The sequence below is a fragment of the Ambystoma mexicanum genome, chromosome 11 (genome assembly GCF_040938575.1).
Source record: "Ambystoma mexicanum isolate Mex_15411 chromosome 11, UKY_AmexF1_1, whole genome shotgun sequence".
In the NCBI taxonomy this organism is placed as follows: Eukaryota; Metazoa; Chordata; class Amphibia; order Caudata; family Ambystomatidae; genus Ambystoma; species Ambystoma mexicanum.
Window position 1 is genome coordinate 768182609 of NC_090934.1, and position 22788 is coordinate 768205396.

Here is a 22788-nt window from a genome sequence, read left to right on the forward strand (position 1 = left end):
CCCGCCGTCAAATGCGCGCGGGTGCCCCACCACCGGATCGCTCGTCGGAAACTCTCGTCGAGTGTGATCCTCTCCTCGAAGCTGCCCGTCGTCTGGATCCAGCGTGCGTCCAGGAACTCCTGCAACGGGCACATCCGGAGCCTGCACAGGCGGATGAGATAGATGCAAGAAGACATCAGTCCGAGGAGGGACTTGATGGACCTCACCCTGGCCGCGTCCGCAACCAGCATCCGCTGCACCTTGCCCAAGATGGCCCTCGTCCTTTCCTCCGACGGATAGGCCAGAAGCGACACTGTCGAGCTTCGCTCCCAGAAACAGCGCGTCTTGCGCGGGCACCAGGTGGGACTTGGCGTAGTTTATGGAGAATCCCAGGTCCGTGAGTAGTTGGACCGTCCTTGCCGTGTGCTCCACGGCGAGCTCCTTCGTCTTCGCCCGGATGAGCCAGTCGTCCAGGTAGGGGTAGACATGGATCCCCTCTAGGCGCAGCCGCGCCGCCACAGGTGCGAGGCACTTGGTGAGCACCCTGGGTGCCGACCTCAATCCGAAGGGAAGGGCTCTGAACTGGTAGTGACGCGCTTGGACCACGAATCTGAGAAACTTTCGGTGTCCCTTTAGGATGGGGATATGGAAGTAGGCATCCTCCAAATCCAACGACGACAGGAAATCGCCCTCCTCCAGTTGACCCAGGACGTGTTGGAGGGCGACCATCCTGAACTTCTGTGCCTTGATGAATTTGTTCAGTAGTCGTAGGTCCAGGATGGGGCGCCATCCTCCCGTCTTCTTCTTCACTAGGAAGTATCTTGAGTAAACTCCGGAGCCCCGAAGCCTCTTTGGGACGAGCTCGATGGCGCCCTTCCTGAGCATCGCCCTTACCTCCAAGAGAAGTTGAGGGAAGTGATGTTCCTTCCTGGCCACAGGGGGGACGCGCGGGCACCTCTTTAGAAACTCGAGCGCGTGACCCTGTGCCAGGGCGTCCGGCACCCAACGATCGGTGGAGATGGACTCCCACGCGCTGACGAAGCTCGCCAGCCGGCCTCCCACCGGGGTGCTTCGGTGGGGGCCCGACCCCACGGCCAGTTCAGTCCTGCTTCGACGAGGCTTTGCCGCCTTGTCCTCCTCCTTGGCGACGACGGCGGGGTCCGCCTGACTTGCCTCGTCCCCTGTAAGCTTCCTGTGACGACGAACGGGCCGCTTGAAGGTAGGTGGAAAATCCGCCGCTGGAACCTTTGGAGGCACCCTGTTTGCCTCAGCCGCTCCGAAAGGGCGGCCGCCGTTGCTGGAGAACCCCAAGAGCCCGGGCCGTCTCCGTGTCCGCCTTGATGGCTTGAAGGGAATCGTCCACCGTTTTCCCAAACAGGTTGTTCCCGTCGAACGGCATGTCCAAGACTCTGGTCTGCACGTCCTGACGGAAGTCAGTAGCCTTGAGCCATCCACGCCACCTAAGGCACACGCCAATGCCCAACTGGCGAAATCCAGTGTCAGCGATGTCCGTCGCAATCGTAATGGCGTGGTCCGACGCCACCTCTCCCTCCTGCAAGATCTCTTCCGCCCTCTTGTCGTCTGGTAGGAAGTCCAGCAGGGGGGCCAGTTTGTACCACAACTCCCTGTCGTAGCGGGCTACGATAGCCAAGGCGTTGGCCGCCTTAATCGTCGTCGCTGCCGATGAGCTGACTCTGCGTCCCATCGTGTCTAATTTCTTTCCCTCGCCGTCCGGCGGGGAGGTTGACGTAGAGGCCGCGCCCCCCCCCCGCTTTCTTCCTGGCCGCCACGGAGACGACCAAGTCAGGGGTCGGCTGTGCCCGAAGGCACAAGGGGGCCGCGTCCGGGACCCGATACTTCTTCTCGTACCGATCCCCTTCTAGCCGGCGTCGTGGATGGGTTCTTGAGGAGGGCGAGGCCCTCATCCCAAATATCGTCTAGTAGAGGTACAGCGAGGACCGTCTTCCTCTTGGTCTCGCGCCGTTGATAAAGGAAACCTTCGTTCTTCTCTTCCGGGCAGAGCTGGAAAAGCTCGGATGCCCTGGCGATCATGGAGTGAAACGATCCAATCTCGTCGGGCGGGGAAGCCCGGGTGAGAGGTGACGACGGGAGATCCTCGTCGTAAATCTCGTCGTCTGTACCCGTCGCGGCCGTGTCAGTCCCCGTATCATCCCCACGTGTCGTGGACGGGGAGGAGGGCTGAGCAGGGCGCGATGGCTGAAAAGGAGGTGGAGGATGAATCCTTCTCTTAGGAGGAGGGCTCCCAGAAGGGCCTGGCTCCGGGTCCCCCGTCGGGAGCGGTTCCTCCGTTGGTGGTAACGGCAGTCTCGTCCTTATCTCCGAGCATAAGGACTGTATAGCCAACAAAATGGCCGCCGAGTTGTCTTGCGGCACTGGTTGACGCCCTCGTCGTCTTCCACGTCGGGGTCCCTCCCGACAGGATGGCCTTCTTCCACGCCAGAGCCATGGCCTAAGACTTCGATCAGCTCCTCCTCAGAGGTTGAGGCCGAGTCTACGACGACCTCCTGCCACCCCTTTTTCTTCTCCGTCGGAGGTTTCACGGGGGTCCTGTCGATGGGCATGAAAGAGGACTCCCTCCGCGGTGGCAGGGAGATTCTGGGCCCCGAGGTCGCCACCACTAGTGTAGCCTCCACAGGCTGAGCCAGGGCCGCTGCGACTCTCGATAGACGCCTTGGCCGGATGGATCAAGGCTTTCACCACCCTAGGTGCGCTCACCGCCTTCTCCTTGGGGGGAGGGTCACCACCTCGCTCCCCCTCCGATGGGGCCTTAGGGCACGACCGGGGTCTCTCCAGGAGCTTCGCCGGGCACTCGGCCTTCATCTTACCCGAGCCAGAGCGTTGGCTCGTGGTTGATGGCGCCGGGGAGGATGCGCCCTGCCTGGCGCCCGTAGAGCCCGACCGTTCGCGCTCCCGGTGCCAGCGGACTCGCGGTTCTTGGCCTTCTGTTGGACCCCCGTCGCCGGGGCGCCCTCAAAGGTCTTAGAAGACCGCTCGGACTTCTTCTTCTTCTCGCCTGACGGGCTCTTTCCCTCCAGCCAGTTGGCGAGACGTTGATGGCGGTCCTTCATGGTCCGCTCCGACATATTGCCGCAAAACGCACAGTCCTTCTCCACGTGCGTCTTGTCCTCATGTAGGCAGTAGAGGCAAAAGGGAGTGTTCGTCCTCCTTAAAGACTTTCTGAAGCTGGCATCCAGGGCAGACCCTGAACAGCTTTCCGGGCGTCGAGCTTCCCTTCTCCTAGGCCATGCTCGAGGAGGGCCTGAGAAACTTCTGGAATCCTCCAAAAGCGTGCTCGACGAAATCTTCACCCTTGAGGGGCGTAGAAGAATCCGACACGGGTCCCCGTTGATCGGATAGAGAAACGGTGGAGCTTGAGGCTCTTTTGACCGAAAGAGAAATGTTTCTAAGAAAAAGCGCGAAAAAAAGCACTAACGCTCGAGAGCAATAGCACGAGGATCCCAACACTTGAACGTGCGGTAAAAATCTGAAGATGGCTGCCAGAGGCGGGGCTTGGGTAGAGAGCAGTCATTGGCTGTGGTCAGTATGACGCAGAGAGCAGTGATTGGTTGCTACTACGAAAGACAGATCAGAAACGAAACTGATACTGATTTTTTCTTTACCGAGGATTCCCAGCCTGACGACGGGGAATATTCATGAGCATGTGAATCCATGCCAGACCCCGTGCTGGAGAAAATGGTATTACAATCGGTTGTTTCCAAGAGGAGGGAAAGCTTTTTGTCTCTAATATTTCATTATAGACAGTATGAAGGAGGTATGCCCAAGTTTTAAAATTGTTTTTTAGAACCTGATAGGTTAACCCATTTGGGCCCGCTGCCTTTGAGGATGAGGAACTCAATAATTTTTTCTATTAGTTTTGTATCAAAATTGAGTTCCCACTGTACGGTCTCCTGCTCTTCTTCCTGACACTGACATGTTCCTAAAGTTCTTTGTCAGGTAATCAGTCCAACTCTTTTCTGTGACCAGAATGCATTGGATGTTATTGCCTGGTGATTTCTTTCCTTTGTCGTTTATAATTGACCAAAGATTGTGTGTGCTATTTTCACAAAGAGCCGCGAGCATATGCTCATCTTGCTGATGTCGAAGTACCTTTCTTGCTTGCGACCATTGCTTGTAGCCTCTAGTAAGCTTTTTCAGTTCTTCTTTCAATTTTGTTGGGTTCTTGATGCACATCTTCAGTAGTCTGCCTTCTCTCCTTAGTTTCTTTCTTTCTTTCACCAGGTATCTTCGTCAAATGAATGTTGAGTTGCTTTTTGCAAAACTCCTGCGTTTGGACGATGAACAGACCAGATGAATGGCTTAAAGTGATCAGGCTTACAGTTTTCCTTTAAGAGATGCAATTTAGTTTACTCCCCTCTTATATTTTACCAAAACCGCTTTGCCTTTTCTCAGGGTTAGATCCTGTATATACTTTATCAATTGTACTTTCATGCAACATTCAATGTTTAATTTTAAACGAGCATGATCACTATCTTCTCCCCAGATAGTGTCCAAAGTCATTTCTTTTAACTGCAGTTCTTCTGAAAAAGAAATGTAATCTAGTGTGGAGAAAGTTGCCTCGTGTCCAAGTTGGTATTGAGGGATTGTCACCATCTGAGCTGTTTAGAAAAATAAGACCACATGAATTCAAATAATGTACCCACTGTTTTCCAGTCTTAGTTATTTTTGCCCATTTTAGATTGTTCATGTCCTGTGTTGATATGCATTGGGCATTCAAGTCTCCTATAATCACACTGGCATCTCCGTGGAGTAATGCGATATTTTCCAAAACCATCGAGAGTGAGAGGTGACAACTTGGAGATTGTTTTGTGCTGGATTCCAGTACACTTTCACTATGAGGAAGAAATGTCCCCGAGTGGACTGTATTTTTACTTTACATGCTAAAATGCCTTCCCTGACACTATACAGAAGTGTAACGTCTTTGCTCAGTGAGTTGTTGATCCCAAGTAATAACCCTCCAGATGGACGTCCTTTTAATTCTTGACATACTGGTACTGTAAATATTGTAAAACCTATTTCTATAGGATGTGTGTGCCAAGTCTCTTGAAATAAAATGATAGATTTAGAAAAGAGCTTTCCTTCTACTACTAGCTGAGAAGGTATTTGGTCCACGAGTATTCCAGCTTGTGATATTAAATTGCATCTTGTCTAAAGGTTCTGTTGACTCAATCCCAACTTCTGTAGTACTTGTGTAAGGCTCTCTGGGAGTGGTACTAGCGTATTGGAATTAGAATCTCCGGCGCTCCCCCACAGGATCGCGCCTGTCTGCTGATTTGGTGTTCCCACAGCTTTTGAGTTTGAACCTTCAGAGTCTGCACTCGCACTGTCCTTTTCACTTTGTATTTCAACCTTAACTTTTCAAAAACCTGCAGGCTGACTTTTTCCAGTTTTTGTATCACTTTTTGCGATGTAAAACCCACTTCTACTAAATGCCTATTACTTCTGCTTGGAAAGTTTACAAATTCCAAATCCCCTGAGCCAAATAAGTAGAGATTCAGAACTTTTTTGAAGTAATCCAGGATGGCTCTCCTGCAGAGTGATGTATATTGAGGTATTTTGTTCAGTGCATTAAGCCATAATCTGGAAACGGCATATTCTTGAGTTTCCAGATCCTCCTCCAGTAGCTGTCATTGGGAATTCACCTCTTAGTGGACCATCCTTATGTAGTCTTCTGTTTTTCCCTTTGGCTCTTCAATTAATTCCTTCATTTTTCCTTGACCATTTTTAACTTCAAATAGCATCGGTTTGGTTTTGTCTCTCTGGGGATCTTGATTTAAGAAGATCGGTGCAATTTTTATAGTGGGTTCAACTGTGGTCTCATTTTTCTTGGATGAGCGTGTGATCCCTTACGCAAGAATATTGTGGCCCACGTTGGCCCTTTCAATGATGGACAGCTTTTAATTGATTCTTTCCCTCTTTTTTTCTCCTATTTTTTCTGGGGGACTTTGGATGCTCGTGATCCGTATGGCCGAGATCTGTGGAGGGTGTACTTGGAGACCTAGGAGATCTGTCTGTAAACCCACGTTTATGCTGGTTTTCTTTGCGTTTAGTAGAGCTCTGTCGGTCCCCAGGGCTACTTCCTCTTTTCCTGCTATTCCTTTTTCCTCAGCTCCCCTTTGGCGTTTTCCATTTTTTTTCCATGCATCCTTTAAGTCTTCCTTTAGTTATATAGTTATATCCGTACTTTTAGCGTCAAGTTCATTTTCTTGGGTATCTTCCTGGGTTGAGACTGAACTTTCCTTGTTTATTACATGTTCGTCATTTTTTTGTTTTTTCTTTTTTGGTTGCTTATTGTGTGTTTTTTTGATGTTTCCTTCTTCCCTTTGAGAGTTGGTTTCCGGCCACAATCCAACCCGGGGAGTGTGCATTCTGGTTATTTGACAGAGCCTTGTGATTGTTTGGGGCTCAGTTCAGTCATCTTCCACAACATGCACTAACCTTCTAAATTCCTCTAGGACTGACTCCGAGAGAGGGGGGGGGGGGGGGTGGTATCAAAATGATTCATTTGTCTCTACCCCTCTCGGTTCTTCCGTGGTCCCGGTCGCAGTAGTCTTTTCCGCCTTAATTATTGATCATATTTCTTGGAGTAGACACTTTTGCTAGTCTTCTTTCTCTTTTTCTTAACCAGAGACCTTTCTAGAGCTAATATGTCTAGACCTTGTTTTGCAAGCTCTATTCTCAGCTCTCTCAATGACGGTGTGACAACTGTATTAATTGTCGAACTCAGCCCCACGATTGTTGAATCTAAGCTGGTTATGTCTTTAGACATTTCCAGCAGAGTTCCCGCTTGCAATTGAACTTCCAATTTCAGTTGCTCAAAAACTATAACCAGTGAGTTTAATACAAAGTTTAGGGCTGTAAGTGTAGCAGCACTTGCTTCATTTGGGATCTCCTCTTTTGTTACTTTCTTTCGATCCTGGGCAAATTCTAGAGTCTTGCCAGTTGATCTTTCTTCGTAATTTTGTGTTTGAGCGAGTACTTCCACTCCAGGTGCCTCCACTATGATGACATCCACTTATTCCCTTTCTGATAGTGAGGTTCTTTGTGGGGAGACCAAAGGAGGAGGATCTGCTCTTGGCGAAGATTCGTTTTCACCATTATCTGGAGGGTCTATGCTCTGTCAGTAGCATTTAAGCTTTGGCTGCGTTATTTTTTAACCAAAACGTTTGTCACTTATTCTTTGAATTTTTTTCGTGGTAGTGGTATATTCGAGCCCTCGTCTCCACGACTGTGCAATATCAAACGGCGTACAGCTAATTGCCGAGAAGCACGAAGGACCTGGACCTGCACAGTAATTAGGTTAGCTGGGGCTGACTTATGGAAGGCACATTTTTTGTAGGCAAGTCAGGGTTTTGATTTTGTAGTTCCTCTGAGTAGGAACCGTCCCATCCTGGACACCAAATGTCGTCTTGTAAGGCGTTACTACGCAATTTCATTTTTTTTTTTGGAGTTTCTTATTGGGTGGTCAACGTGAGTCAGACTGCACAAACCTTTGTTGCACGTGCAGACCTGGGAGATAAGTACTGGACTCCTGTATCTTCCATTTTCATTTTACACTGGCACTTGTTGTATTATGCCCCAATGAGGTCTGTGAAACCCAGACTACCGGGCTACCGCAGTGCTCTGGTACCGTGCTCCCCCTAGAAAAATGTTCTAAACAGAACAAACACAGGTTTGTGTGGCTTAAGGGCCAGTGACCCGCAGTCACCGCACAAGCTTCCAACGGGTCCCTGTGCTCTCAAAGCACGGCAGCCTCTGGAGAGACAGCCAGAAAGAATTGCTAGGAGACGAGGCAGCGTGGGTGCTTGTGCGTTCGAAGTAGACTGCTAAAGGTCCAACAAAGACAGCCAAGACCGTGACAGGCTCGAACACACACACACGGACCCAAAACTTGCAAAATCCCCAGGTTTTTACCAGGCGCCTCTAGGTCAGCTTTTCATCAGCTGAAGGGTTGCCGCTGCTTTCCCTGCCGCCGCGATCACCACGGTGAACCTAGTCAGCGCCTCATCAACACCGATCCAGCAGGCACACAGGTCCGTTAAACAGCTCTAAGCCTAGCTCTTCCGAAGCGAGGATTCAATGATTCGAGGAAAGGACGTAGAGCGTGCTCACGTTGTCAAGCCGCACTGACCAGGAAGAAGCACGTCAGCCGCCTCCGACCTGGATACCATTCTCGAAGCTAGATAGGATTAACCAGGGGGGGGGGGGGACACCAGCTTGTGTGCTTGAATTACAGCTACTCTAACTGAAGCGACTCCATTTTGTCAGCGTTTTCCGACGATCCTGTGCAGTGCAGTAGTCCCCCGATATCCTTCCTCTTGTCCCCACAACTGAGGCTCAGGAACAGTGAGATCTGCAGGAACTGCCAGGAACCAACATCTTCAACTGCATCTTTTGCTTCATACTAAGGTACTGTGCCAACCCGATTAAGAGAACGCCTCTCTTGCGGTGAAAGTTCGTGAAACTTTTCCAACTTGCAGGCCTAATCAGCTTGTGGCCCAACATATGATTCTTTTTTCGTACAAAATACTTGAGAACTTTTGCAAAGACTTTACCGTTTACTTCAAGAACTGCTCTTTCCTATCCAAGACACTAGTCCATTGACTTTGGCCTAGGCCTATTGAACTGAACCGAGTCCTCTAGAGAACTAAAACTACTTGCACTGCCTAAGAAATTATTTGTGATCTATTCTGCTAACTTGTGCCTTTTTACTCCCATTGAAAGTAACTGAAATGCCATTTTGCTCCTATTTCAGAAGAGCCTAATTTGTTCAGAAACTCATTGGTTTGATATTGAAGTGTGTTTGTGTATAATATTAAGTTGCCTCCTTCTAGTGAATGTTTTCTAAATGATTGTGTAATAAGTGTTACAAAGAAACCTTGAGTGCGTCTACTTGAACCACTGTGATTGTAAGACCTCGGTGTAACCTCTTGTACTGCTCACATTCCCTCGAGATAAGCCTGGCTGCTCAGCTCGCTACCACTAAACTGTAGTACAGACTGCTACCAAAGGTTGGTTTTGCTTACACCTGTAGTCCTAAATTGTATATGGTGGTCCCAGAGGGTACTGCATGCAATTCTGCCTAACATGGAGCTTCACAGAAGACACCCTAGCAGGATTCTAGCAGAGTAAGTGGGTGCACTGGATGAGAGGCCTCCCCATCACAGAGAACACCCCACAGCTACACAGAAATCCTAACAGACTTAAGGTAGGTACATACCCAGGCCAACAAAGTACCTCAGCATTGAAGATTTTGCAGCAGGAGGACTTCAGGGTCTGCAGCCAAATACCCAGTGTTAGGCAGAAACCTGTGCAGTTCCCTCTGGGACCACTGCAAAAGATTTAAGTCTACAGGTGTTGGCAGTAAACCCACTTGGTAGCAGTCTGTACCACACAGATTCACTGTGGTAGCTGTGGCTGAGCAGTCAGACTTCCCTCAAGAAGAGTTAGGCAGTATACAGAGGATACATAATAGGTACAGAGGCACAGTAGCACAAGCAAACACTGACCAGAGCTAGGTGTAAAAGTATAGACTTATTTATTAAAGGTACACTCATAAATTACACTAGCACGATAGAAAAGATAAGAAAGTCAAACACAGTTACTATTACTCATATGTACACCCCTAATCATTTGTTGGACAATTCTAAGTTAACCCCACTTATTTCCAAACAGAGGTGAGCGCTTAACGTTAGATGACACTCCAACAAGTATTACCAAAAGGGAGGGAAAAGGCAGAAATAAAGAGAGCAGTAAGGTAAAACACTTTTCACATAAGGTTAGCAAAGACAGTCAATGGTGGAACAAGGAGAATTAGTTCGAGGCCCGCTTTAGAGGGAGCCAGGCGAAAAATGTGCCCAAGATCACACAATGTCTTTGCAGGTGAGAAAAAGGTTTTACTACGGTTCTGAAAAGTTTTGTTAGGGTGTCCCAGACCTACCCAGGTTCGAGAGCCGAGGGCTAAATCTACCCCGTACAATCGGTGGCAAGGGAGGCCGGGCGTCACACAGTACCTTTAAAAGTGGAAAGGATCCTCCAGCGGTGGTAGTTGTTCCTGGTAGTGGGTGTAAGTCGCGGCGTCGTCCAGGGGAAGAGGTGATCCCGACGTGGAGGAAAGCTGCAGATCGTTGCACTACCAGGGAAGAGACCAGCTGTGGAGTTTTCCGGTCACAAAGGATTTTTACCCCTCTTTCGCGGTTGAGGTAAAAAGTGGTATCCCGGTTGCCAGGGTGCTTGGCACAGGCAAGGCGGCCACGAGATGCTTCGGGACGGCGAAAAGAAGGCAGCAACTGGTTGTCCCCACCAGTTAAGGGAAGAAGACTCTCCGGCGGGAGATCTCCTCTGTCGTCGGGAAAAGTGGTGAGACGGTTCTGCAGGGCTTCACCGGTGGGGTCGTCTTGGCAGGTCGGCTCAGCTTCTCCCTCTTCGGCTTCTTAGGTCCTGTGGCGACTTCTGAAGAACCAGTCCCAAAAACCCTGCTTTTATGCAGCAAACCCCCATTCATACAGCCTAGCTGTCACTCAAACATGCTAAGTGGTGAGCGGGGTGGCTCATCACTTGGGCCAATCACACTAGAGTGCGACATGAGTTGGCAAGGCAACTCAGTCCAGGGTGCCTAAACCCCCTCCCACACCCCCTGTGGTACCCAGACAGAATGGCACCACTTTGGAGGGCTTCTGTGCAGAAGCCCGCCAAAAGTGGAACAAAGGCTCGACTCGGGTTCAGGGTTACTGAAGTGAACCTAGACGCCATTTTGGCGGCGAGTTCTGGCAAAAAATCTCAACCGGTGAATTTATATTAAATAAATAACCCGGCGGTATCTTTAACATTGCACCAAAAAGTGGTGCATTAAAAACAATGGGAAATCCCATTGGGAAATATTCTGGTGGAATATTTCCGTGGTATTCACTGCCACCAGCCAGAACTCGGCGAGGGGGGACGGGACAGTACCCCCTCGACAACAGACCCAGGGGCAATCTAATTGCCCCTACCAGTGCTTCCACAGTAAGATGGTTTGTACTGGTTAAGTTCCTAAGTTAAGACTAGTAAAGTCAATGGTAACTTTACAGACCCAGGGAGACAGTAGTCAGTCCCAGGGTGTGGAGTCTATGTTTGGGGGTCTCTAGGACACCCCTGTGCTACTGCACTGAGGGTGCTGTGTAACACACATTTCAAAAACCAATGATGGCCTATGGGGAAAATTACCCCCTAGCCCATAAGCACATAGCAAGTCACAGAAACACTCTCAAGTCATGTCCAAGAGTGAGGGTAAAAGAGTCTCACTCTTGGCAGGAGAAAAAATAAACCCCAAAAATCCAGCAAAGCTGCTGGGGGACTCACTAGGTTAGGAAATTCAGCCTAAACAGAGAATTCTTCCTAACACCCAGTCACTGGATTCCTCGTTGTGGTGACTGAAAACAAGACCTTAGAAGGAACTTTGCAGCAGGGATCGATGAAGGTTCTAGGCAAAGTTTTCCTCCCGGCTGAATGCGGTTCTGCCTATTTGGAGCCTTTTCAAGGAGCACAGAAAACAGAAAATTGCAATTGAATTCCCGTTGTTACTAAGGTCCAGCACTCTGTTGAGGGGACTTTTCAGGGTTGATTCGTGTCTCTGGAGATCCACCAGGATGACAAACGAAGTTTCAGCGAGATTCGGGAGACCGTGCATCGCACAGTGGCTCGAGGAACGAGGGTATTGCAGCAACAAAGTCGAAGCAACGTGTGGGATGGCTCAAAATGCAGGTCTTATGGAGTCTAGTGGGTCTCACCAGGCTCTGGGTCATCATTCTTTGAGTCGCCTGGTCGATTGGAAGGAAGGGCTACAGCAGGCTCTGGTTACACAGCAGGATCTCCGGTCGCCGGAAATAGTTTCTGCCGCTTTTCCTTCATCATCCTCTTCAGTCCCAGTGGTCTACTTCCAGGTTTGCAGTATCAGTACTACAGCACAACCTCTGCATTTTCATTTTACAAGAAGGGGTGGGGTTGTCCAGTCAGGAAGCCAGCCCCCCACTGTGATTTGTCCGCATTCAGGCAAGGAGGAAGACAAAGGGGCGTGGAGTTTCGACTCCTCCCTCGCTTCCTGCCCTCACAGACAGACTAGACTAGTGGCGGGGAGTCCAGGGGACTCCCGCTGAAGATAAAAATCACACAAAGGGATTCCCCGCCCTGGATGTCAGGGGAAGAAACAACAAACGACAAGAAACACTAAAATGGTGAAAAAAGAAGACGGGCCATTTTGGTAAAATGAGCCCCCTTAGGTGCCTTTACTGCAGCTGTAAAGGTGCACCCAATTAATACAAAGTATCACTGACACCAGCCATTGAAGGTAAGCTTGTCCCTGTAACGGAATTGTTAATTTTAATGAGAAAAGGGGATACATTGTATCTCCCCAGCACTTCACATAAGGTGGGGTTTGCTGACTTCACAGTATAACATGTAAAATGGGATCCAAAGATCCTTTCTACCCTTGAGAACTGTTCTGTCAAGGTTAGCAAAAGAAAGTTAAGCACCTAGGGCAACCCAGCAACAGGCACTTATTGCCAAAACGTTGTTAAAGAGGATAACTTTAAAAAGACACTATGGAGAGTAAAAAAATAAATAAAGGCACCCATCAAAAGATTAGAGTGCGGAAAAAGGTTCCCAGTCACTGAGTTAGTAAGGAAAAATAATGCACTAGTAAAGCAAAACGTTCTGGGGTTGACCAAGGTCAGGAAGATTTACCAGTCCTGTGAAAATCTTACCGAACACTAAGCCCTTAGTTGGACTTCATAAAAACGGTCCTAACATTGAGCATTTTGCTTTGCTTGTGTTCAACTAAACACCCCCACAAGGCTAAGCTCCATCAGAACAGCAATTGTTTCCTTCCCATACCTTTTCCTTTTTGACATCAAACTCAGTATTGCTCTAAAACGTACTAGTGACATATCAATGTCTGCAGTGTCCCAACTATTGAAGTCACCTCAGGGTGTAGGAAGTGTGTGTGCCATCCCCAAAGGGTATCTACTGATTTATTGAAACTGGGAGTGTGTATATTTAAGTATATTCAAGCGTTACATATTTGCTCCCTTCCAATGAAGGCTTATTTTAAAACCGACAATTATTTAATCAAGAAACCTTGAGTGTTAAGTGTTATTTGGATACTTGTCACGGAGGCTCTAGGTTGCAACCCCACAGCTCACACTGAACCCTCTTGAGATAAGCCCGGCTGCTCAGTTACTCTACCAACTTGTGTAGTACAGACGTATACCAAAGGTTGGGCTACCTATTGCCAAGAGGACAAGGCGGGTGCAGTCTCCCACAGGGTTACTGCATACAATCTTGCCTAACAATGATCCTTTACTGTGTCCAAACAGACGTAATACTAAAAAAGGCGAAAATCGGAGAGAGGATCCTAAATATTTATAAACTATCTAGATTAATCAGATATGCGGAATACGCTGGACCAAGTCGAGGCAGATTCCACTTTTTCCAATCTGACAAAATTGTGCTCCACGACCTTGAAGCGCTTAATATCGAAGCTCTGTATGACTATTGCAAACCTGGATTATGTGGGATCCTAGCAAGGTCTCGCACGTGGAGCGAGTTTGTGTCGATGTGGTGAGACTTTGGAAACAAGTAGACATTAACAGCTTGTAGGAAAATGAGATGCTTTTATGAAAAAAGGTTACAGAAATAATTGTATGGATTTTAGATAATTTAATTCAGAGCAGTTCTGGAACACTTTTAGAGTGAATGCTGGTTGTATCCTCTGCTGCTTTACACATATGGGAGAAATTACTGAAACTGGCAGAATGAACATGAAATGTTTACATGTAACTTTTTTGGTGGCATTTTGTATAAATAATTGATTTTTACAGTGTGTAAGGCTCGTTTAATAGCCAGATTACACAAAGAAGAAAAATAAAACACTGGCTATGACGTCATGTCCAGCACAGGGCATGTAGGGGTGTTGGACAAAGTCAACCCAGAGAAACACAGCGACCCCTGACGGCAGGAAATTTTCAGAGGGGCAGCTACACTGGGAGGTGTATATATAGATAAGAAATCCATGGGAGGATGGAGTCTTTAAAGTTCAGTATATCTGCTTTTCTCATTTCCTAAAATTCAAGTTCTGCATACATGCAAGATCCTGCTGGACTTGCAGTAATAATTTAGTGATTTTAACAGGATTCAAATTCTATGATGGTGCAATGTTCACAAGTTACACTCTCCAACTATTATCCTGGTAGTGATGATGCATAAATTACTTTTTTCAATAGTGTTATCAGCATACAATTGAATAAAAAAAAATTGTCATTTGATGTGGGTTTGACATGTGCAGAGTGGGTTATCTGGAGACCTACGAAACGCATGGCCTTCAAAGTTGCAACAGAAATAACTGCTTAACTGTAGTATTCAATCTATACTGAAGTGTATAAATACATGAAGACTATCAAATCAACTGCACTGTATACTACTAGAGTAATTTGACATGTGTTTATGTCTGAGAGTCGAGGTTGGTCAGCGGTAACTGTATTAGACATCACTAGAACAATACCATGATCATGTTAATCTGTGGGCGCATGTTTTGTGTGTGCAGGACAGCTAAATGCAAATTGAAAAAATAATTTACTGCCAGACAGGGTAACACTATGCAAACAAAGCAGCAACCAACTAAAAATGAAAGAACTTGCAGTTATGTAAACTTACCAAATGTTGGGTCATTTCTACTGCAATGGGTGTAACCTCTTCGCTGTACTCGCAAATCATTTTCTGAATAACATTTGTAAGATCATCATTTTCTGTCTCCCTTATGATGTGTAGTAAAGCCTGCATCACAGGCCGTATAAATGGTGTAATATACTCTTTTGCTGTAAAAGAAAAACACAACTCAACTTGAATTAATGTGTTTAAAGGTTACATTTCTAAAAACTAGTTACATGCCATAATTCACTATAAACCTTCCATCCAGGTACTAACTAGGCCCAACACTGCTCAACTTCCGAGATCCGCCGAGATTGGGCGCATTCAGTGTGGTGTGGCCGTAGGCTTTAAGCCTGCAGCACCTGGTATTCCCGGGTGGTCTCCCATTTGGTGGGCATATTTGATGAATGGAGAACACACCAAACCGGTCATTGCAGTGGGGAATTTCCTTGAAAGTCTTAACTTGGGACTCAAAATAGTTCAAACATGAAATTATTTTAACTAAAAGGACAACAACTTTTAAACTGACTTCTTTTAAAAAATAAAAGAAAGGCACAAGGGAAGGAAAGATTGAATGAAAGAAGAAAACCTAAAACATTAAAACAAAAGAAGGCACTTAATCAGGCAAATTTGTAAAAACTAGAAATAGTAAAAAAAAAAAAAAGAAAAAAAACTATAAACCTTTTAAGCCATAAGGTTTCATTTACATTTTAACAGCCCTGTGGGATGGTTCTGAGAGGCCAAACCAGTCTGAACATGGTCAGGCCTTGCAAATTCTTAATGCCACAATACCTGCAGGCCAAGTTCCTTAGTTTACATACCTTCGAGAAATCCAATCACCCCATGGTGACTACTGACAAAATATTTACCAGTGCTTTCTGTAAAATGGTGCCCGTCACCATAGGCACACTTCATATTGGGTGCAATTCCGCCACCCAAAGGCCAGCAAAACATTGAAGCATTTGGCTTTTACTGCAAACAAAACTGCAGTAAATGGCAAAGGTTTTAAACCTCCCCATACTAGCCAGCAAGGTCTAGTACCCTGTGTTAGTAAAGATTTTCTGTTTGCAACTTTCCCTCCATAGTTTCCCATCAACCATCTTCTTGTAGCTTGGGTTTTAATCATGTACTGACTTTTTGAAGCGAAGTAAAGACCTTTTGAATTCTTGTATGTTTAACATTTCACAAAGCAGCTTAAAATGCAGTGAAATGGGGATAATTTTGTATTCACCTATCGGTTTATACAGAGGATGATTGGTTACTTTGATATGTGCCTAAAGACAAGCCGGTGGCAGAAAACATGGAATGCATTTCTCACCGTAATCTTATTTCTGGTGCTTGTATCTGCTTAGATTCACATGCTATGCATAGGCAGACATCTAGTGGAAGCTGCAGAGTATTAGTTTTTCGAAACTCGAAAATGGGTGTTGAAATGGGGCTTACCAGTAATACTATCCCTATTGTGACGTCCCCTGTACCCATGAACCCTCACGCGTGTGGGTCCCTCAGATTGTATTTTTTCTGACATGAGGTAGCATGAGGAGTAGTGCGAGTACAGAGTTCCCAAACAGATATATGGAAATCTCAAGTAAAACAGCTAGACACCTTCTCTCAGGGGAGGATGGGTTGGCGCATGTGGATCTAAGCAGATACAAGCACCAGAAATACGATTACGGTGAATAATGTATTCCTTCTGATGCTTGTGTAATCTGCTTAGATCACAAGCTATGCATAGATCAGCGAGCAGTGTTAGGAGAAGGTGGTGGGTTATGAGAAGGAGTAGCGGCAAATAGATGTTTTAGAACCGCTTGTCCCACCTGTGTATCTGTTTTGGAATGTGTGTCGATGCAGTTGTGCTGAGTGAAGGTATGAACTGAGCTCCATGCTTGTCTAAAGGTACGCTTGCAAGAAAAGCTAACGTAGCACCAGTGCCCCTTGTACAGTGGGCTCTAGGTGTAGAAGGCAGTGTCTTGTCTGATAATGAATAGCATAACTGTATGCATTTGACTATCCATTTGGAGATTGCTCTTTTTGAAACGCCCTCTCCTTGTCTGCCTGTAGCCATGGAGACAAACAGTTGATCCGTTTTCCTAAGCGGTTTGGTTTTATCTACGTAGTAGAGAACCGCTCTCCTCACATCTAGTGTGTGCAGTTTGATCTCAGCTGAGCCAGTTGGCTTTTGAAAGAAGGCCGGGAGCTCAATAGACTGGTTTACGTGAAACCTGGAAATAAATTTAGGTGAAAACTTAGGGTGAGTCCGTAAAACCAATTTGTCCTTATGGATGACAAAGAAGGGGTCCTGCACCGACAATGCTTGGATCTCGCCGACTCTTCTTATGGAAGTGATAGCTACTAAGAAGGCAGTCCTATAGGTAATGTCTCGAAGGGTAGCCTGTTGCAAAGGCTCGAATGGGGGTCCCATGAGTTTTGCTAGCACTAAGTTTAGATCCCAACCAGGCGGAGAGTTGGAGACTGGAGGATGTATTCTCTTTACTCCCCCTTTGATGACTGGCACTTTCCACCATGAGATCTTACTTTGAGAGGTGGTGTATGCTGATAAAGCTGCTAGGTGGACTTTAAGAGAATTAAAGACCAACTCTGAATCCAACAGGTGGAGCATGTAAGAAAGAATGTGAGACGGCACACTCTATGGGGTTGATTTGTTTAGATTGGCACCAAGTGACTAATCGCTTCCATTTGTGGAAATAGCATTGTCTGGTGTTAGGTTTCCTTGCTTCTTTTAGGATGTCCATACACCGTTGTGGGAGATTAAGGTGTCCGAACTCAATGACTTCAGGAGCCATGCTGCCAAGTTCAAAGAGTGAGGTTGTGGGTGTATTGTTGTCCGCCCGTGTTGAGTCAACAGGTTGACCTGGTACGGGAGCTTGATGGGCTCGACATCACCAGCTTGCTCAGATGTGGAAACCACGGTGGTCTTGCCCACATAGGAGCAAACAGGACGAGTGTCCCTGTGCATTTTGTTCACTATCCTGCTGATCAATGGGTGGGGGGGGGGGAGTAAGCAAATATCCTTGACCAGTTCATCCATAGGGTGTTCCCCTTGGAGTGTGGCTGGGGGAACTTGGACACGAAGTCTGGGCATTGCTTGTTTTCTTCTGCAGCGAACAAATCTAGAGAGGGGTATCCCCAAAGAGAGAAGATGTGGTCTACGACCTGTGTAGTTTCCACTCGTGCTCTTCTTGTAGCAGGGTCTCTGCTGAGAGAGTGTGCTAGTGTTCAGTATCCCTGGAACATGTTGGGAGGACAGGGACATCTCTCGTATGAGTGCCCACTTCCATATTTTCTGTGCCAGCTTGGACAGATTTGGCGAGTGTGTACCTCCCTGTTTGTTGAGATAGAACATAGCGGTGGTGCTGTCCGTTAGGACTTGTACCAACAGGTTCGTTGGGTGTTCTTCGAAGGCTTGTAGGGTCTGGAGGACTGCCAATAACTAGAAAGTTTGAGTTTCTATGCAGGCACTTGTGACCACAGGCCGTGTGTTGTGTGGTGAAAGTAGTGGGCCACCCCCTCCCACCCGGAAAGAGATGCGTCCGTCATGTCGACCGCTTGTGCTTCCGGTTCGTGGAAGGGTTTTCCCCCTCGAGTAAGTTTTCCCTTGACCACCAGCGTAAGTTATGAACCAGTGTTGGCAAAACAACCACTAGATCTTCCCACTGACCACTTGCCCGAGACCATTGTTTTGCCAACCATTCCTGCATTGGTCGCAGGCGTGCATGGGGGACTAGGTAAATGCATGATGCCATCATTCCTAGCAGGTGCATTGCTTTGCGTGCGCTTATTCAGAGACCCGCTTGATACTGGGGTATTTGCTGAAGCATATTTTGCACTCTTTCCATGGATGGGTAGGCTAAGCCTGTCTTTGTATATAATACAGCTCCAAGGAACTGTTTTGATGTGCTTGGTATAAGACTTGACTTTTTCTCGTTTATTGAGAAGCCCAATTGGAAGAGGGCTATAGTCCTTTGCGTGTTTGTCTTGCACAGCTGGTAGTTTTCTCCCGTGATCAGCCAGTTGTTCAGGTAAGGGTAAACTGGGATAGACTCTCTGCGTAGGTGCGCTGCCACCACCGCGAGTACTTTGGTGAACACCCTTGGAGCCGAGGCTATACCGAAGGGCAGTACCCTGAACTGTTGGTGTGCTACTTTGAATCGCAAGAATCTTCGGTGCGCTGGGAACATTGAGATATGAAAATAAGCATCTTTCATGTCCAATGTTGCCATGCAATCCCCCCTTTTTAGGAGAGGGATTACTTGTAGCGTTGTCATGCGTCATTTTTGTGGTTTTACAAATTTGTTTGCAGGGGCGCAGGTCTAGTACCGGGCGCATGGTCAGATCTTTCTTTGGAACAAGGAAATACGTTGAATAAATACATTTGTTTACCTCCTTGTGTGGCACGAGCTCGATGGCGTCCTTGAGTAGAGCTTTCACCTCTTCTATTAGAATCAGTTCTTCCTGCAATGGTCTCTTGGCGTGGGAGGGGGAGGAGGGGAGGAGGTTTGATGGTCTTCCTTGAAGCTCTATACAATAACCCCCATTCACCGTGGAGAACACCCATTTGTCCGATGTTATAGCCTCCCATGCGTGGGTGTAAAACTATATTAGTCCCCCGACTGGGGAGGCATGGGATGGGACCCATAGCGGGGCGTCATTGCTTAGAGGTGTCCCTTCACCTCTGGTGGGGGAACCTCACCCTCTTCCGTGGACCCTGCGTTGACCCCTGGGGATACCCTGGATGGCTTGTTGGTTTGTATTCCAAGAGGAACCTTGGTTTTGGTTGTATCCTGTTCCTCTTTGCATGCTTTGCCCCCGAAAGCGACGAAAATTGTTACCACCTCTTTGTGGTTGTCTATCAGTTGACCAAGTGATTTGAGGGTCTCATTCATCCTTGGCAGACTTGAGGGCGTCTACAACCGCTTTCCCAAATAATATGTTTTGCTCCACGGGCATATTCAGTAGGGTAGCTTGAGTCTCAAGTTTAAACCCCGATTGTCTAAGCCAGGCATGTTGTTTTAAAATGGTGGCTTCTGCAATAACGCGTCCAGCATTGTCAGCTGCGTCGAAGTTATTTATTTTATTATTATTATTTTTTAAAGGACCCCTGCTGTGCTGCCTTCGGCTGCCAGAAGGTAGAGTTTTGCTTTCAGTGGCACAGCGCCGACTATGCTAGCGTCTTTACCTCATCCCACTTTGTGCAGTCATAGCTGGATAGCAAGGTGGAGTTGTTTGCTATACGTGCCTGGTATACTGCAGTGGACGCAATCTTCCTGCCAATGGCATATCATTTCTTGCTCTCCTTGTCTGGAGGGGCTTCGGAGGAGGATAAATGGGTACAAGCTCTCTTGCTGGTGGTGGTAACGACCAGAGAGTCGGCCGAAGGTGTCCCCTGATGTATAGAGGGTCGGAAGGTGCAGGTCTGAAGAGCTTCTCGATCCTATGGTTTACTGCCCTGGTATGGTTAGGTTGTTCTAGGGAAGGTTGGATCCTTCTTTGGACCGATTTGAGCAGGGGAATGAACTGGGTTGCCGGTTTCTTATCGGCCAACAGGTTTTCTGCAAAATCTTTTCCTGTTGGACCTCCTGTGTTTCGATGCCGAAATGTTCTGCAGCCCATTAAATAGTGGCTGGTTATCAACAGGGGAGTCTGGTAAAACAGGCTCTTGCAGGACTGGAGAGTCCATTACAAAAACTACAGACTCAGAGTCTTCCTGTTATTGGTCGTCTTCTTCCCTGTCGTCATAACCCTCAATGTCCCTATAAGGGGGTTCACTCTCCTCTAAGTATTCCTCATCCTCTACATCCTGATCATAAAGATCATAGGAGACACGAGGAGTCTTGTGTGGTGGTACAACCGCCAATTCTATATTGCGGAGAGGTCTCTTTATAGGGCACACCAGATGCCTGGGACTGAGAGGCTGTAGGTGTTAAAATGGAACTAGACGCCTCTGTAGTGAGAGGCGTGGTGTTCAAATTCTGCCGAATTTGAGGATGTTTTTAAAACAAATTTGCTAGGCATGTCATGCGACTTATGACTCGGTCAATGTCGTCTGCATACCATTTGGCCGAACCTGGTATTACCCCTGGGTAGGAGGAGACTGAAGTGGGAGTTGAGGGGGTATGTTCCTCTTCTTCCTCAAGATTTATAGGGTCAGGCTGATGTGTCTCTTCAGACTGTATTATAGTATACGGCAAGGGCATACTCTTGTGCTGGTCAGAACGTTCTTTAATCCTTCCTTTGTCAAGGGAGTCCCTTTCTCTAGAGGAACTGGATTTGTCTCTTTATGGTCCCTGCTCTTAGAAGATGATTTTTTTTTGGAGCTTGGGGGTCGAAGAGGAGGCTAAGGAGGACTCCCTGGGCTCGTGCCCGGATGAATGCCGAACTTAGACCACGGGGATGGCTTGCGCGGCATCTTATTCCGCTGTTAGGCCGGGGGCGTATCGAGTCGGGTGACTGTTTTTGACGGGCTTGTCATGTGGTGGCTGCTCGGAGCGCCCAGAGGACAAGGGATCAGAGGATCTTCCCTTCACGGTCTACTCTCGATGTGCGACCTTACTCGCATCGCCGTGGGGTGTGCATTTGTGGGGGGAGTGTGGTGCCCTTGCCGCAGGGTGTCTTCTCCATAACAGGACCACTGGCCGGCATTGGGGAACGCTGGGGCTCCCCGTCACCCTCGCCGTCCAAAGGGACGGCTTCGCTGCCGTCGTTGGATGTCTCTTCGACGTCTATGGAGGCCTCGGCCTGCATAGCGTGATGGGCCCAACGTTTTGTTCGCCTGTCTTTGAGGGTTTTCGGTCGGAGTAGTTTACACGCCCGACAATGCACCTCGTTGTGGTCTCTATTTAAGCAGAGGTTACAGACCCTATGCTTGTCGACCAACGTAAACTTCCTATTACAAGAGGGGCATAACTTAAAAGGAGTACGCTCCATAATGTGTGAAGGCAGCTGGGAGACTATGGTAAGGGGTGGGAATATACACGTGTATGAAACACCCCCCACTCTCTCTACTGTGAGGCTGAAAGGGCCTTCCAAGGCCGGGTGTCGCCGTCAAAGTTTCCGTCCGACGGTTCAGCTTTAAAGTCTTCTTCAGTCTTTCTCTCGTCGAGTCACAGCGTCGGTGAGAGGATAGGAAGAAACACTTAACTGAATTAGTAAAGTTCAACGGCGTATGCCGCAAATGGACCCCGCTTATAATTAGCGACCGCTCACTATGGCGGAAAAAATACATCTGAGCGACCCACACGCACAAGGGATCATGGGTCCAGGGGACGTCACAATAGGGATAGTTTTATTGGCACGCCCCATTTCGACGCCCATTTTCGAGTTTTGAAAAACGAATACTCTGCAGCTTCCACTAGATGTCGGCCTATGCATAGCATGTGATCTAAGCAGAGGTTTACCATGTTTGCATCATTTCCGGTGTGCACATTGTGGGGCTACGAAACATGGATAGTAAAATGGCAGTGTCACAAGATTTTTGCTTGCCCTTTGACCATATTGCAGTTTGGCCTGCTTCCTGAGCTCAGGAAGGTCATTACTGCGTAGATTTATAATTTTTATGACTAATCTTCCCCTTCCTTTGCTTGACTCCTGGGATTTTAGCCTGTTCTCCTAAAGGAGTGAGCCTTTTCCCACAATCATTTGTTCTTTTGCTCTGACTGTGGGGACCCTTATTCATTGTTTTTGTACTTTATCAAGTCATGCTTTCCACCATCTTTTCAAAGGAATCTGTAATTTACTGTTGCAGCACCGTGTTGCTGGGAACCTTTTGAGTTTTCTTCCTTATATTCTTTTCCTTGTGAGAACCAATGTTCAAGGGTAGAGGGTGTTGGGGACAGTTTTTCATAAGTCCAACTAAGGGCTTCATAAAACCATATCCGAAACTGTACAAAACTCCACTCTTAGTATAAAGCTGGACTTTGCTGGATTTTGAAGACTTGATTTTTTTAACCTGGAGGGAGCAAGACCCTTTTTCAACCCCACACTCATGTATTTTAATGTGATTTCTGAGCTTTGTGTTTCTTTTGGTTATGAGTCCGACAAACTCCATAGGCATCTTTTACATTGCGTCAC

General features: G+C 47.5%; 1 protein-coding gene and 1 non-coding gene across 2 annotated transcripts in view; both read right to left on the reverse strand.

Moving 5' to 3' along the window:
- IPO7 (importin 7) overlaps positions 1-22788 on the reverse strand; it is a 1018209-nt gene that overhangs the window by 347603 nt on the left and 647818 nt on the right. Inside the window, exon 15 of the mRNA XM_069623670.1 lies at positions 14707-14867. Within this exon, the coding sequence (XP_069479771.1) occupies positions 14707-14867 (161 nt within the window). The remainder of the gene's footprint in view (positions 1-14706; positions 14868-22788) is intronic.
- Positions 14495-14664, reverse strand: LOC138505390 (small nucleolar RNA SNORA23). Its single transcript, XR_011280180.1, has one exon. It is a non-coding gene; the product is annotated as a small nucleolar RNA SNORA23 (small nucleolar RNA).